Source organism: Chrysemys picta, chromosome 2 (genome assembly GCF_011386835.1).
Source record: "Chrysemys picta bellii isolate R12L10 chromosome 2, ASM1138683v2, whole genome shotgun sequence".
NCBI classification, from domain to species: Eukaryota; Metazoa; Chordata; order Testudines; family Emydidae; genus Chrysemys; species Chrysemys picta.
The window spans coordinates 254,444,710-254,458,840 of record NC_088792.1 but is presented as its reverse complement, the minus strand read 5'-3'; the positions used below and the strand labels follow the sequence as shown (position 1 = coordinate 254,458,840).

General features: G+C 39.1%; 1 protein-coding gene across 22 annotated transcripts in view; it reads left to right on the top strand.

Annotated features, from left to right (window-relative positions):
* UBR5 (ubiquitin protein ligase E3 component n-recognin 5) overlaps nt 1-14,131 on the top strand; it is a 137,716-nt gene that overhangs the window by 9,126 nt on the left and 114,459 nt on the right. For 21 of the 22 annotated variants that reach the window (XM_065582226.1, XM_065582227.1, XM_065582225.1 and 18 more), the window contains exons 2-5: nt 12,113-12,157; nt 12,633-12,714; nt 12,874-12,950; nt 13,778-13,897. In XM_065582226.1, the coding sequence (XP_065438298.1) occupies nt 12,113-12,157; nt 12,633-12,714; nt 12,874-12,950; nt 13,778-13,897 (324 nt within the window). The remainder of the gene's footprint in view (nt 1-12,112; nt 12,158-12,632; nt 12,715-12,873; nt 12,951-13,777; nt 13,898-14,131) is intronic. The other variant, XM_065582235.1, reaches the window with a different exon arrangement.

Genomic DNA, 14,131 nt, shown 5'->3' with positions numbered 1-14,131 from the left:
TAACAAGTTTGAGAAGTGTGCGGTTCAAATTGTGCATGTATTTGCATTGTGTCTAACCTGGAGCAATACCCCTCTCGAAGAGTCTGTATGGTCACTAAGCAATTTTGAAATAATTTATTAAAGCAATGGCTCACCTGCATACCAAGTATCCGCTTTCAAACTTTAACACCCCCCCGTGTTTTTTTGTTTGTTTGTTTGTTTGTTTTTGCAGAGCCTTTTAACCAGGAGAAATATTTTATCTGCACCATCCCACGGATTCAAAAAACAGATAACAAGATTTTGTTCTAGGTTTTTTGTGCACAAAAAACCTACTTTCTGAGACAAAACATGGAAAATTTCTGAAAATTATGAATGTGAGAAGCACCTCCATTCATAATGATTGTTTTAAACTGGTAATTTGTAAGCTTATACAACAGCATAGATAAATAAATGTGTAGTTGGCTTTATCACTAATCGTGCATTTTGAGTTGTAAGACAACTGGGTCCTGTATGTGGCAGGATGATGTCTGTAACATGTTTAAAATGCTGATCTATAAAGACAAAATCAGAAAGTGGGGAAGGAGATGTAAGATACAAGCATAATGCTCAGGATGGTGATTAGCTATTCCAAAACAAAATCAGGATCTGAAGGATTGTTCATTTAATCTTGAAGTTTTTCTCATTTTTGCTTTTTTGAATGGCTTCTATGTGAAAACCACAGGTTGTAGACACCTAAACCACATAGGATATGACATTTACCTTCAAAAGAAGTGACGCTAAAGATTTGTAACACAGTTTGAAAAATGTTGCTGAAGAGCTAAATCGGTTTACTCCAAGTCCATACTACAAATGCACCTCCAACTCATCTGAGATTCAAACATAGCACTTGTTGGGGAAGTTGTGAGGCTTATTAAGATGCAGTTCCTGAATCCTGCTGACCAGCCCCATCTTTTGTATCATCCATCGTTAACTAATGTTTACTGAGGTTCTGATGCTGCAGTTGGATGTACATAAGTTAAAAAAACTGCCTGTGTGGGAATCTAATTGCAGAGCAGGGCTTAAATATGGAGTTTGCCTTTACCATGCCTGTTGAGAAACATAAGTCTTCTAGCAAAGCAGAACTGTCTCAATTCTGCATTTCATTCTGTTGTTGCTGGTCCCTGTTTGCCAAGGGAACTTTCCTATTGATGAATGAGAGAATGCCCCCCCCCCTTCCCCTGGCAAGTTTTGATAATTAAATCTTAAGGCATGACAGGCTGTACATCTTAGGTGTGTTAAGGCTTGAGATAGAAATGCTTCAAATGCAAACAGTTTGTGCATTTATCAGCACTACTACACAATTCATCTTATTGCAGTTACAAAATGGGCCTTTGATTAAGATAGTGGTATATTTTGCATGCATTGTCTTTCTCTGTACTTATTAATTTGATTGATGTGGATTGGGACAAGATTGTTACCCAAAAAACCCCACCAAAACTATGTTGTAAAATTACTCCTAAGGATTTCTTTGTAGATTTAAAAATAATTTGAGGAAATTATGTTTGTTTTTCCAAGTTTTTGGTTCAGACTCTCCCCTGTGCCCTATTGCTCCAGCTCCCTTTTCCTGTCAGAAATGATCTTTCCAAAGTGTCTTCTGCCCCTCCTCCTCCAGTTGGTTTTCTCATTTCATTTTTGTATTTTTCAAAAATGTTTTAAATTGGGAATAGCTTAATGCTCCCAAATGCCTTTTTATTTTTTTTTAAAAAGGCTGGTCAAACTGTAGGAGAAGTACAGGGAGAACCTGCAACTGCAAGTTTTAAGACAGCTGCAATGAATTTGTTGTAATACCATATATAGCTAATATGATTTTACTAAAGAATACCAATTACAGAGGGAGTTTTCAAAATGTTTTGCTGTTTTTAATACCTCTTTGCTGAGTCAACAGAAGCAATCACAATCCATCACTACTGTTTTATTGCTATGACATTCAGTTTTGCTGATTTTGTTTGTGACAATAGAAGTGTAACTTAGCAGATGAAAGCATGAAGGTGTGAGACTTTCATAGTTTCTCAGGTTTATCTTTTAATACTAAATATTGTGTAGAGAAAAACATGCACAAGCTGTTTGCTGCTCTTTACTCAAATCAGCCAGTACCAGCCACAGCCAAAGATGTGGGTAATTTAGGATCATTATTACTGTATTACAATAGTGCTTTAATGTATAACAGACATCTTCACCACTTCCTAGGACACCAGCGTCGGCAGCCTCCTCTCCAAATGGGAATCAGCAGTAATAGCCAGGAGGATCCTGCATTGCCTCTTGACATCATTCACTCAGCTCAAACTTAGATTCTGGATTTCTTTTTTCATGTGCTGTATTCAGGGCCGTGTCCAGGGTTTTGGCTGCCCCAAGCAGCCCCCCCCCCAAAGCCGCGATCACAATCTGCGGCCGCAATTCGGCGGGAGGACCTTCGCGCCGAGTGGGAGTGAGGGACCGTCTGCCGAATTGCCGCCGAATGGCTGGACCTGACGCCCCTCTCCGGAGTGGCCGCCCCAAGCACCTGCTTGCCAAGCTGGTGCCTGGAGCCGGCCCTGGCTGTATTGCTAGTAGTTGGTGGCCTCTTCATCTTGAACCTCTCCCACTGCAGCATCTCTTCATCTGCCTAATCTAATTCTCCCTGCTTATTATTTTGCTTGCCATCTTCTCTCTTCCCCCTCAGGTTCCCTTGTACTTTATCTACTCCTGCTTGAACAGTTCTTTCCTATCCCACTTCCTTCCCCCAACTAGCCCCTGGAATGAAACACATTTTTCCTATCCACCTGGAATGGAACTCTCAAAATATCCTTTAAACCTAAAATGAAGTCCTTGTCATGAAAATAGATCACAAAAAAATAAAAGGTTGGGAAGAAGAATATAGCATATAAATAAAATCATCAGAGCGATAGTAGGTTCAAGTCTTTGTTCAGTGTGTGTGTGTCTGTTGTAAGTTTGTGATATATACATACACTTATGGCTGTTGTTGCCATGACTACTTATATGCTATATCCCTTATACCCACATTTTATATCTCTTGTCTTTTTGTAAGTTTGTAAGTTCTTTGAGACTGAAATTGTCTTTCTGTATGTTTCTACAAACTCTTAGTGCAATGAGGTCCTGACGCTGGTTGGGAGCTATCACAGACTAAACAAATAATTTAATTGGAGTTTAATATTAACCTCCCCCCCCGCAGTTTGACACTACTTAATATGTACACATAAGTGTCTGTGTTGCACTATTTTTTTCTAATAACTTACTTTAAGACAATCCTCAAAATGCTTAGCCACCTTAATGCATTTATCTGAGTGGCACTTCCTTGGTCACAAGCTATTGGCCTGATTCTGCCATCATTGAAGTCAATGAGTTTTGCTATTTATTTAGGTAAACGGAGGATCTGGCCACATAACAAACAGGTAAAATGAAGATTTCCTACAAATTATTTTAAAATTGTTCAATTTTTACAACTAGATTAAATTTTAAATCAGTCTTCATAGGTGACATGCAGAAGGGGGGAAAATTGGCTTCTGTATTTTGTGTAAAGTTCCTGAAAACTTGACCCCAAAACCTGCTTGTTTTTCTTCCCTAATTTTACTGCACTCATAGGTCTGAAATATGGATTCCGAGCTTTCTCATTCTTAATATTAAGGGGTTGAAGATGTCAAATCTTTGAAACTTTTCTCTAGTGTTTCTTAACTGTTATCCAAACAGAACATGGTTTAAACATTCCAAATAAAAATAGCTTCCCCTCTCAGGTTTCATTTATATTGTATCTGATTTCTTCTTCATAACAATTGCCTGTAGAGTCTTCCAGGTTAAAGAGGGTAGACAACAATCTGAATTTCTAATAGAAAAAAATTACTCTTCCCCAAATTTCAGGCTTCCTTTATGCTGCATAAAGAAGCAAAATGTGGGGACCTTTTCTTCCACCCCCACCTTTCCTGGTTAACCTTTTAAAAAGTACTTTTTTTTTTTTTAATTTTATTGGAAGGTCCTCTTCCTTCCTTCCTACTGGACACATAGTGGTCCATCTTATTTGTATATTTATTTCCTTTTGCGAAAATATATTACTTATATAGCATTTCACAGGCTTTGCTGTCAGGACTTTTTCATCCACTTCTGAAATGTGCCCCTTTTTGGATAGAACTCTGGAGCTATTTAACAGTATATAGAAATGTTGCAAACCATTTTAAGGTATCTAATACTGTATGTTGTTACAGAGGGGGAAATAGGCAGCCAAAATGTAATGCGATCAGAACAGTCCCCCTCCTGCAAAAAGGTATTATTCCCAGGAGTGGCTAGTTCCTGCATTTTTAATATCTGCTGAAAAACTGCACCACTGTGCAGGGCCAGTGGTTCAGTCAAAACAGGGTCAGGCAGCTTATATCTGACAAGATTGCTACCCTAAATAGTATGGCTTCAGGCACAATATGAAGCAAGAGCTATATAGTGTGATGCTTAATGAGTTTCTTGGCATAATACCAAAAGGCTGGATAGACTGTGGGGGAAGTACCTGGAAATTTTGTGGCTGCTGTACTGGTAGATGGAGCGGGGAAATAATCAGTTTTTGGGAAATGCAGGCAAAGTGGTACAGTGACCTATCCACCCCACAGGCTGACTGGTTTTTCAGTTTTGAGTTATTCAGCATGAAATCCCACTTCTCATAAAAGTATGGCTGCTTGTTTTTCTGGCCCAGCACGGTCTCCTAAACAATTTTGCCCTCTGTTTCCCTTCTAAAACAAGGTTGCAATATCTGATGATAGAAAAAAACTGAAAATGATTTCTTTGTTCTTTAAAAATTCTATATTTAGATGAAGTTTTACCGTTAGCAATCGAAAGAGATTTTAATTATACAAGCAAGGCACTATGTAGTATGTAGCTTCCCGAATGCACATTATGCAACAAGTCTCCCTAATTCCTGCAGCATAACAATACTGGCTGTTGTATTTTGGCTGCATTTTAAAGCAAATTAAAAATGTGAGACTCGTTACATTTGAAAATAAATTCAGTATTGCAGTTAGAATAATGTTCCATAGGTTTAATTTGATTAAATTTAACTTAGGTGATAAATGTAAGAACATTCCAATGTGCTGCTGTATTTTGTATTGACAATTGCATTATTATATTTGTAAGTTGGGAAGACTAGAGGCTTTTGCACCTGCTTTTGGTGGAGTTGAGGTGTTAATTTTGGATTTGGAGGATTTTGCTCATCTGAAAAGTAGAACTGACTTTTCATACTATATGATTTCAGAATGTACCTTTTAAGATAATATTGTTGGACTGGATTATGGTTGTGTATTGACCTGTATATCTGATCCAGAAGAGGATGTGATGTCTCCCATTTAATGATTGTGTGTCGGCTGCTGTTCTGTCTCCCTAGCCCTGGAATGATTAAATGCCATGCCCAGGGTCTGTTCAGTCCCTTTCTTTAGGCACCATTTATTGATTGCACTGACAATCTTTAGCAAACCTCAAAAGTAAAATAGTTCAGCATAAATCTAACAGCTGTCTTGTCCCTGACCCAGGGGCTTTCTTTCCAGAGCTTCCCTACTCTTGGCAGCACTTCCCGAGACCACCAATAGAGCATCTGTAAGGCAATCCACCTTCTCCAGGGCCTGCCTCTGGAGCTAGCCTGCTTTCTATGGGTCCCCCATCTCAGGGCTTGTCTACACTACCGCGCAGAGATGATCTAAGATGTGCAGCTTCAACTACGTGAATAGCATAGCTGAAGTCAACGTACTTAGATCTACTTATGCGGTGTCTTCACTGCGGTAAGTCGACAGCTGGCGCTCTCCCGTTGACTCCGCTTGCGCTACTCGTTCTGGTGGAGTACCGGAGTCGACTGGAGAGCGCTCAGCGGTCGATTATCGCATCTATACTAGACACGCTATATCGACCCCCTACTGGATCAATCGCTGCCCTCCAATCCGGTGGGTAGTAGAGACAAGCCCTGAGAGTGAGCTCTTTCGGCCTTTATAGGAATCAGATGCTCATCAGGCAGTCACCTGACCCATTCCTAGCTTGGTCTGATGATCCCGCTCTGCCAGGCCCAATCACCTATTCTAAAAGAACTGTGCCTCAGAACTGTACAGGCTTGCCTGAGGCTCCCCAGCACCTAAAGGGGAAGACTACCCCATTATAGAGTGCCTATGAGAAGCCAACCAAATGTGTCAAAACCACCACACTTGCAGGGCCAGTACACTCAAGATCATCTTCTAGCTTGCAGAATGTGGTCTGCAAATCCACTGCCCTCTTGCTGTTTAAAAACCTACTGGATACACACTTATGCTCTCTCTGGTGGCCAGAGGAAAGTAGCTGAATAAATCATTTGCTAATTTATCTTTTTAAGTGGGGGGAGAAGAAAAGAAATCTCCCCATTTGTATATACCAAATGCTATGCACTAAGCTTTGCTGAGTATCCACATTGCCTTACTGTTGTTACCTTTGTCTGTTCTTCCTCATACCTTTTGTTACCTTATTGCATCATGTCCTAAAGTAGTTTGTAAGTTTCACGGGGTATGGGTCTTAATACATTTTGGAATGATTTTAAAATAATCCATAAACATGTCCTCTCCTACCAAAGACTTAGGTGTGGATGTGAAAAAATTGGATATGATACTTTTAAGATCCAGTAGTAAGGAATTATGTATGTCTGAGGGTGGATCCTGGCTTTTGAGGTTCCTCACACACATTTAGCCCCAGGCCACCAGACTCCATATGTCACAAGTACACCACTTGACATTCAGATTGCTGGGTGTAGTTGTAGTCCTCAGTAACTTATTCAATTTTTTGCACCCATGTCACTTCCAGAAAGTGGGGGGAGACTTGAAAATCTGGTCCTTCCCTGAACTAGTATCTTCTTTCCCTGTGGCACGGTAGCACACTCATAGTTGAAAACTGCACATGTACACTATTGGAGGAGATCTTGAAAAGCCTGCTTCTCCCTAAATCAGTTGCCACTGTGTTCTTGTTACTAACGGCAGTCTACTACTACAAAGGTTCATTGACTACTGTGAAGAAAAGGATGCCATAAGTGATGATCTTATCTTATTTCCCTTTTGGGAAATAATTTCTGTGCTATGTGCTAAAGAAAAGTTGGAGTCAGAAAGTTTAAATAGTCTGTCAAATATACCACATAAATACTTCTGCAGTTCTAAATGGCTCCATTATGTTAGTAGTTCAGGGACCAACTTTATGCCTTGTGTTTTTGACTTCAGTGGAGGTTGAACCAAGGATGAATTTAGTTCAAGGCGTTGTCATTTTCATAAGCCCTCTTCCTGGAGTGTTCTCTTGGAGCAGGGGTATCAAACATACAACCCACATAATGTATTTATTGGCCTACATGACATTCAGATTCTCTATCATCTAAGCTTTCATTTAAAAACCCCCAAGTCTCTAGCCCTACTATTTACAGAGAGAACCTTCCAAATGTGAACTAAGTTTAACTGATGCTTTGATGTTGGCCTAATTCTGCAGATAGCTTGAAACCATGACTTAAGGGTGTGAGCTACTTCCCCCATTCCCCAAGTTGATATTCATTCAGATTAAAGCCCAGTAATGACCCTTCAGTTTCAACATTAGCCATCTAATCAATGATCATTTTGGTGGATGGAATGAAATGGGCAGTAGTGAAGTGAAATGGAGGAGCACACTTGGCTGAAAATTGGGAATTTCTTGAGGGATGGAAATGCTGAGAAAATTACAGAAGACTAGTAAATATGCGGAAGTGGGAGTGAAACAGGCAAAGGAAGATAGAAAAAGAAGAGAAACAAAGCATAGAGATAGTGGTGGTCCTAAAGGGAATAATGTTTTACAATAAGTAATGTATGTGAATAGACGCTAAAGAAATTTAAATAAAAAACTATACTTAAAAGTAAGGTTGCCAAGTCAAACACTCAGAAGATTGGAATGATAGAATTAAGGTTGCCTGTGCATACTCATTGTTAGTCTTAAATTACACAATCACATATTATTTTTTCCCTAGTATCCCCTTCTTATTTTACAAATGCATAGGTATTCAATATTGCTTTTTATTTGCATCATTCATTGTGTGGCCCCAGACCTTACTTAACACACACCATCCACTGAATACAAAATTATTTCTGTGGTGTTCTCATAGTATATGAGTGCTTCACAAACATTTAATGAATTTATCTTCATATCTCCCCTCTGAGATTAGGTGGTATTATCACTTTACAGCTGAGGAACTGAGGCAGAGAGAGAGAAAAGATTGAGTGAAGTACCCATTAATTCTGGGTTCCCAATTTGAGAAGCCTAGGACCTGATTTTTTTCAGAGTACTTAGTATTTTATATGTTCAAAGCACAGCTCCCATTGACCTAAGTTGCAACTGTGAGTGCTCAGCACTTCTGCAAATCGGCCCCCAGGTGTCTCATGTTGGGTTCCTAGAAAATGAGGAGCACACAATTAGTGATCTCCCATGAAAAGTTTGGTTTAAGTGTGAGTGACTTGGCGAGAGTCACATAGGAACTCTGTAGCAGGGGCAGGGTTAGAATCCAGTTCTCCAGTGTGCTGTTCAAATTCCTTAACAGTGAGGCAGTCCTATTTCCTCCTGCAGTTTCTTGCCTCATTCACTACCCACCTTCAAACTTCTGCAACAAGTAAGGCAGAGGTCCTACAGAAACAGTGTCATTCACTACACAACTCTGATTAATTCCCAAAGTGTTGTCCATACTGTGCACTGAACGAGGCAGGGGTCCTGGGGAAAATTAGTATGTGATCATATGCTTAAAGACTATACATCATAATGCCTATGCACAAAGAGATTGAATTAAGGTTACACAGGCAACCTTAATTTGGGGGTTTCCTAACTTTCAAACAATTGACTTAGCAATCTTAACATTCTTTTAATGTTAGGTTTTTTTAATATAACTTTCTAGCTTTTTTTATATGTAAACATTTAAAAAACAACAACCCACCATCATATGGAACAATAGTGATCCTATGTCATCAGCAGGTTTGGGATCTTAAGATCCCCAGTACAGTCCTCTGTCTCTTCTTGGTCATATGGGGTAAGTGGTAGTGATAGAGGTCATGTGGACCTGCTACTAGAGGGGGATGGAGGCACATACTTTGCTGGTGGGTATCTGCTCTTTACTGACCTCGGAGGAATATTGAGACTTGGTAAAAATTGATTCAATTCCAGGTTCTAGGGTGTCATCCTTCACCCCCCCCCCCCAAGTATGTTAAATTTAATTATATTATGGTTGCTCTTACCAAGCAGTTAAGCTATATTCACCTCTTGTACCAGATCCTGTGCTCAAGAATTGCCTCTCCTCTTGTGGGTTCCAGGACAAGCTGCTCCAAAAAGCAGTCATTTGTGGTGTCAAGAAATTTTATTTCTGCATCCTGTCCTGAGGTGATATGTCACTATGGGGATAGTTGAAATCCCCAATTATTATTGAGTTTTCTATTTTTATAGTCCCGCTAATCTTACCATCACCATCCTGCTCAGGGGGTTGGTGATTGTATACCACTGTCAAACTTTAACAAGTCTCTATTGAGGATGTGTGAATTGTCATTTGTTGAAGGTTCATAACTTGGCCAAATTTGAGTGAAATTTCATAGGGGTCGCAAAAGGCACATCACTCATAAGAACATAAGAAAGGCAGTACCAGGTCAGACCAAAGGTCCATCTAGCCCAGTATCCTGACTACCGACAGTGGCCAATGCCAGGTGCCCCAGAGGGAGTGAACCTAACAGGCAATGATCAAGTGATCTCTCTCCTGCCATCCATCTCCATCCTCTGACAGACAGAGGCTAGGGACACCATTCCTTACCCGTCCTGGCTAATAGCCATTAATGGACTTAACCACCATGAATTTATCCAGTTCTCTTTTAAACTCTGTTATCGTCCTAGCCTTCACAACCTCCTCAGGTAAGGAGTTCCACAAGTTGACTGTGTACTGCATGAAGAAGAACTTCCTTTTATTTGTTTTAAACCTGCTGCCTATTAATTTCATTTGATGACCCCTAGTTCTTGTATTATGGGAATAAGTAAATAACTTTTCCTTATCCACTTTCTCCACATCACTCATGATTTTATATACCTCTATCATATCCCCCCTTAGTCTCCTCTTTTCCAAGCTGAAGAGTCCTAATCTCTTTAATCTCTCCTCATATGGGACCCGTTCCAAACCCTTAATCATTTTAGTTGCCCTTTTCTGAACCTTTTCTAGTACCATTATATCTTTTTTGAGATGAGGAGACCACATCTGTATGCAATATTTGAGATGAGGGCACACCATCGATTTATATAAGGTACCTCTCACACCAGAGTGTGTGAGAGGCATTGTCCCCCCTCCCCATTGTCTCCAAAGCATGCGTGTGCTAGAGCTTCTCAATAAAAGTGGCAAGAATTATTGTAACATGGGCTAAAAATATTTTTTCCTAATCTTGTTGATGCTTGGAAACATCTGAACAGTTCTAGTTGCAACTTTAAAAAATTAAATACAAATGAAACTTTTTTTAAAAAGACAAACACCTGGCATGGAGAATTGCAACTTGAACATTTTAAGTTTGGGAGAGTTATAAGCTCTCATTATAAGACCCTATGAAAATAAGGTCTTATAATGAAAATTTTAGGCAAACTTAACTATACTAGCTCTCCTATAATAGTTACATGTTTAATTACATAAAGGTCATATTGTACCCTTGATCTTTGTGCTAATCCTTCTGACAGAAGTGGGCATGTCAGTGAGCGCTGTGGGAGTATAGAGTTCTGATTTATACCTCAGCCCATTCATGGATTGCAACTTGAACAGCTATTCGCATAGCTGAAGTTGCGTATCTTAGGTCGCACCCCCCCCCCCCCCCCCGTAGTGTAGACCTAGTCTCAGAGATATTTGTGTAGATGTTAGACTTTAAGCTGTTTGGAGCTGGGTCCATATCTTAGGCACTATTGAATAATAAATATTTCTGATTTCTCTGAATTGTCTACTTATTTTCCCCTACATCAAGTTGCATTTATAGTTTATCTCTTTGACACTTTTTTTGTATTTGAGCTTTTTTCCCGCCCCTCACTTTCTTTTATTTGAGAATCATGTGTTTGTTTTAAATCTTCTAAGATCTCACACCCTTAAATGCCCTGGAAAATGGCATCTTTCCCTTTTGCTAAATGGGGTTGGAAACAGTTTAATCTTAGATAGTTACTTGTTCCGCCTGATGTTTGATCATTGTTAAGGCTAAGATTTTGTCATGGATATTTTTCGGAAAAGTCAGGGAAGCCCACAACCTGTCCCTGACTTTTACTGAAAATATCCATACAAAATGGGGAGTCTGGGCAGCTGGGTGCGGGCTCCAGGGGATCCTCACCACCCGTAGGGCCTGGGAGCTCCATTGTCCCCCTCCACTGGCGGCTGGGAGCAGTGGTAGTCACCGCCCCCTGCTGCCCAGAAGCGGTGGGGAGGTGCGCCCCGCCCCTCCTCCCCCCCCCCCCCCCCGGCAGCTGGGAGTGGTGGGTGGCAGCGCTGGCTGAAGTCACAGAGGTCTTTGGAAATCACTTATTCTGTGACTAAATCGCAGCGTTAATCATTGTTTGCCTGCGTTACTTCATATCTATTAGCTAGGAAGGGTATGGTGACAAGACAGGAGTAATGAATGCCCTTTTCTTTCCAACAACCAAAAATGAGTGAGAAATGTGAGCAAAAAGATACTGTACTTGGATTCTATGGTAATGGGTGGCATCATAAAATCCTAAAGTAGTTTGTTGAATTGAGGCTGGCCCCCACAAAATTGTAGTGCAGTGTCCTGACATCCTGTAGTGTTTGTACTGGGTTTCATCACTACGTAGTAGTGAGTAGTTGGTATAATATAACTTTGTTGCCTACTGATGCAGTGTCCGACACTGAATTGCACAATTTGTCTGATGACTTGTGTTCTGAAATGTAATTTGATTATTAAGTGGCGGTCTGTGTCTTCAAGTAGTTATGCTGCTGTGGTGATTTCAAGTTGTGTAGTATGTTGGAGAAGCCACACAACGGTAAGAGGTTGAGCAGAATAAATCATGTCACAAAAAAAATATGCTGCTTAAGTGAACTTTGCATATAATACAGGATATTTTTCATATAGCATGCACTCTTTTTTTGTTGTTGTTGTTGCAGGTTAAGGGAAGTTTCAGAGAAGCTGAATAAATACAATTTAAATAGGTAAGATATATTAGCCATTACTGTAAAAGCATTCAGCAAAACAGTTTTTCTGACTGACAAACAAAAGTTTACATTGTAGATATACATTTCTACTACTAACATTTACTTTTTTGATATATTTCTGAAAAAGGTAACTTTTATGTATGAGTAGGAAGTTCTAGCTGTTGATTATTATCTATTAGTAAGCACCCATCTCCTACAATTAATTTAATTTGGAATATAGGCACCACTTTTTATTGCTGACTGAAATAAAATATACAATATTGCTTTATCACCTTTTAAGGGTTTGTTTTGCCTTTTCTATGCTTAATGATAGAAAATATATCCTATTTGCTTCAACTAGTGTACATTTTAAGTCATTTTAAATGTTTTATATCAGTAACCATCATTGCTTCTTCCATATACCACTTTTTACAATTTTTGTTCGGAGTTCAAAAGTTTAAAAATGTTATACATGCTCCCTTTTTATTTTCAGCCACCCCCCTTTGAATGTATTGGAACAGGCTACTATTAAACAATGTGTGGTGGGACCAAATCATGCTGCATTTCTTCTTGAGGTAAATTGCTCAAATCTGTTCTCATAACAAATTTGAAGCCATACGGTTAAACATAATCCTTTTTAACATCAAATTAATCAGCAACTGAAGACTTGATTTTGCTCTAATTCTGCCTTACATTTCAATTTTGGACACTTGTTTTTCTTATTTTAAAAATAGGACGGTAGAGTCTGCAGGATTGGCTTTTCAGTTCAGCCAGACAGACTGGAATTGGGTAAACCTGACAACAATGATGGGTAAGAAATATTTTTTTTTTTTGTACTCAGCAGATATTTGAAATGGATAAATCTGAATTTTCTTATATAGTTGTCTTTGAAATCTATCCTCAAAATTTAAAATTAATGCTAGTACCATGTAGGAAGTCTTTAGATATGCTACAATGGTTGTGATTATGTGAACAGCTCAGTTCTAGCTTGATAGTTATATTTTTGTGTTGAAAGAAATGCCATACCTAGTACCAAAATGATGATAAAATTCCTACAGAATCTCTTTAACATAATAAAAAAGATAACTTTCTGAAAGGAACAGACTTAAGTATTTACACCCCATATTGAACCTATTCTGATAATGGTCCCGACTGGAAGGACTTTGATTAACTTTAGTCCAGGTAAGTGATCTTGATAGGACTGCTATCAAAATAACTCAAATCTGGGCTTACAACAATCTTTTAAATTCTAAAATAGCAAGTTGTTGCCTCTGGTTTACAGAAATAACAGTGACGATTGCAATCTATACATATTAAATTAAACATGAAGTTCAGAGGCTACCTCATTTCAAAGTAATTAGAATTATATGTGTTTGCAGTTATTCTATTGAAAAGACTTTTTTTGTAAGTACAAAACAATGGATTGCCGACATGAATATCTATTAGGCATGCTTTCCATATCTCAGTATACACCTTACTATTTTGCAGTTAGATTAGTTTGGAGTATTCCCCAAGGGTGTTGCTTAAGCTGGTATGTTACCAGACTAAGTCCCTGAGACTTTAGACCTGGGATTCCAGGTTTTGTTCTTAACCCATTTGGGATTGTTTTGTGACTGATTTACCATCTTTTACTTTCAGCTCAAAGTTGAGCAGTGGCTCAGGGGCAGGAAGGACATCCAGGCCAGGCAGGACTAGTGACTCCCCATGGTTTCTGTCTGGTTCTGAAACTCTGGGCAGACTGGCAGGCAACACCCTTGGGTAAGTTTTGATAGGATTGAGGCTGCAATCTTTTTGTACCATATTTGGGTATGTGTGTATACACATATATAAATTGTATACAATTTGTATGAAAGGTTTAAATGCAGCAATTGTTTAGCTAGGGCACAACTAAAAAACCCTATTTATTAAATCACAACTGATCACTCAGAACCTAAGATTTTGAAGATATCCTGTATTCAGGATTAAACCAATTCAGAATACAAACAACCAAAA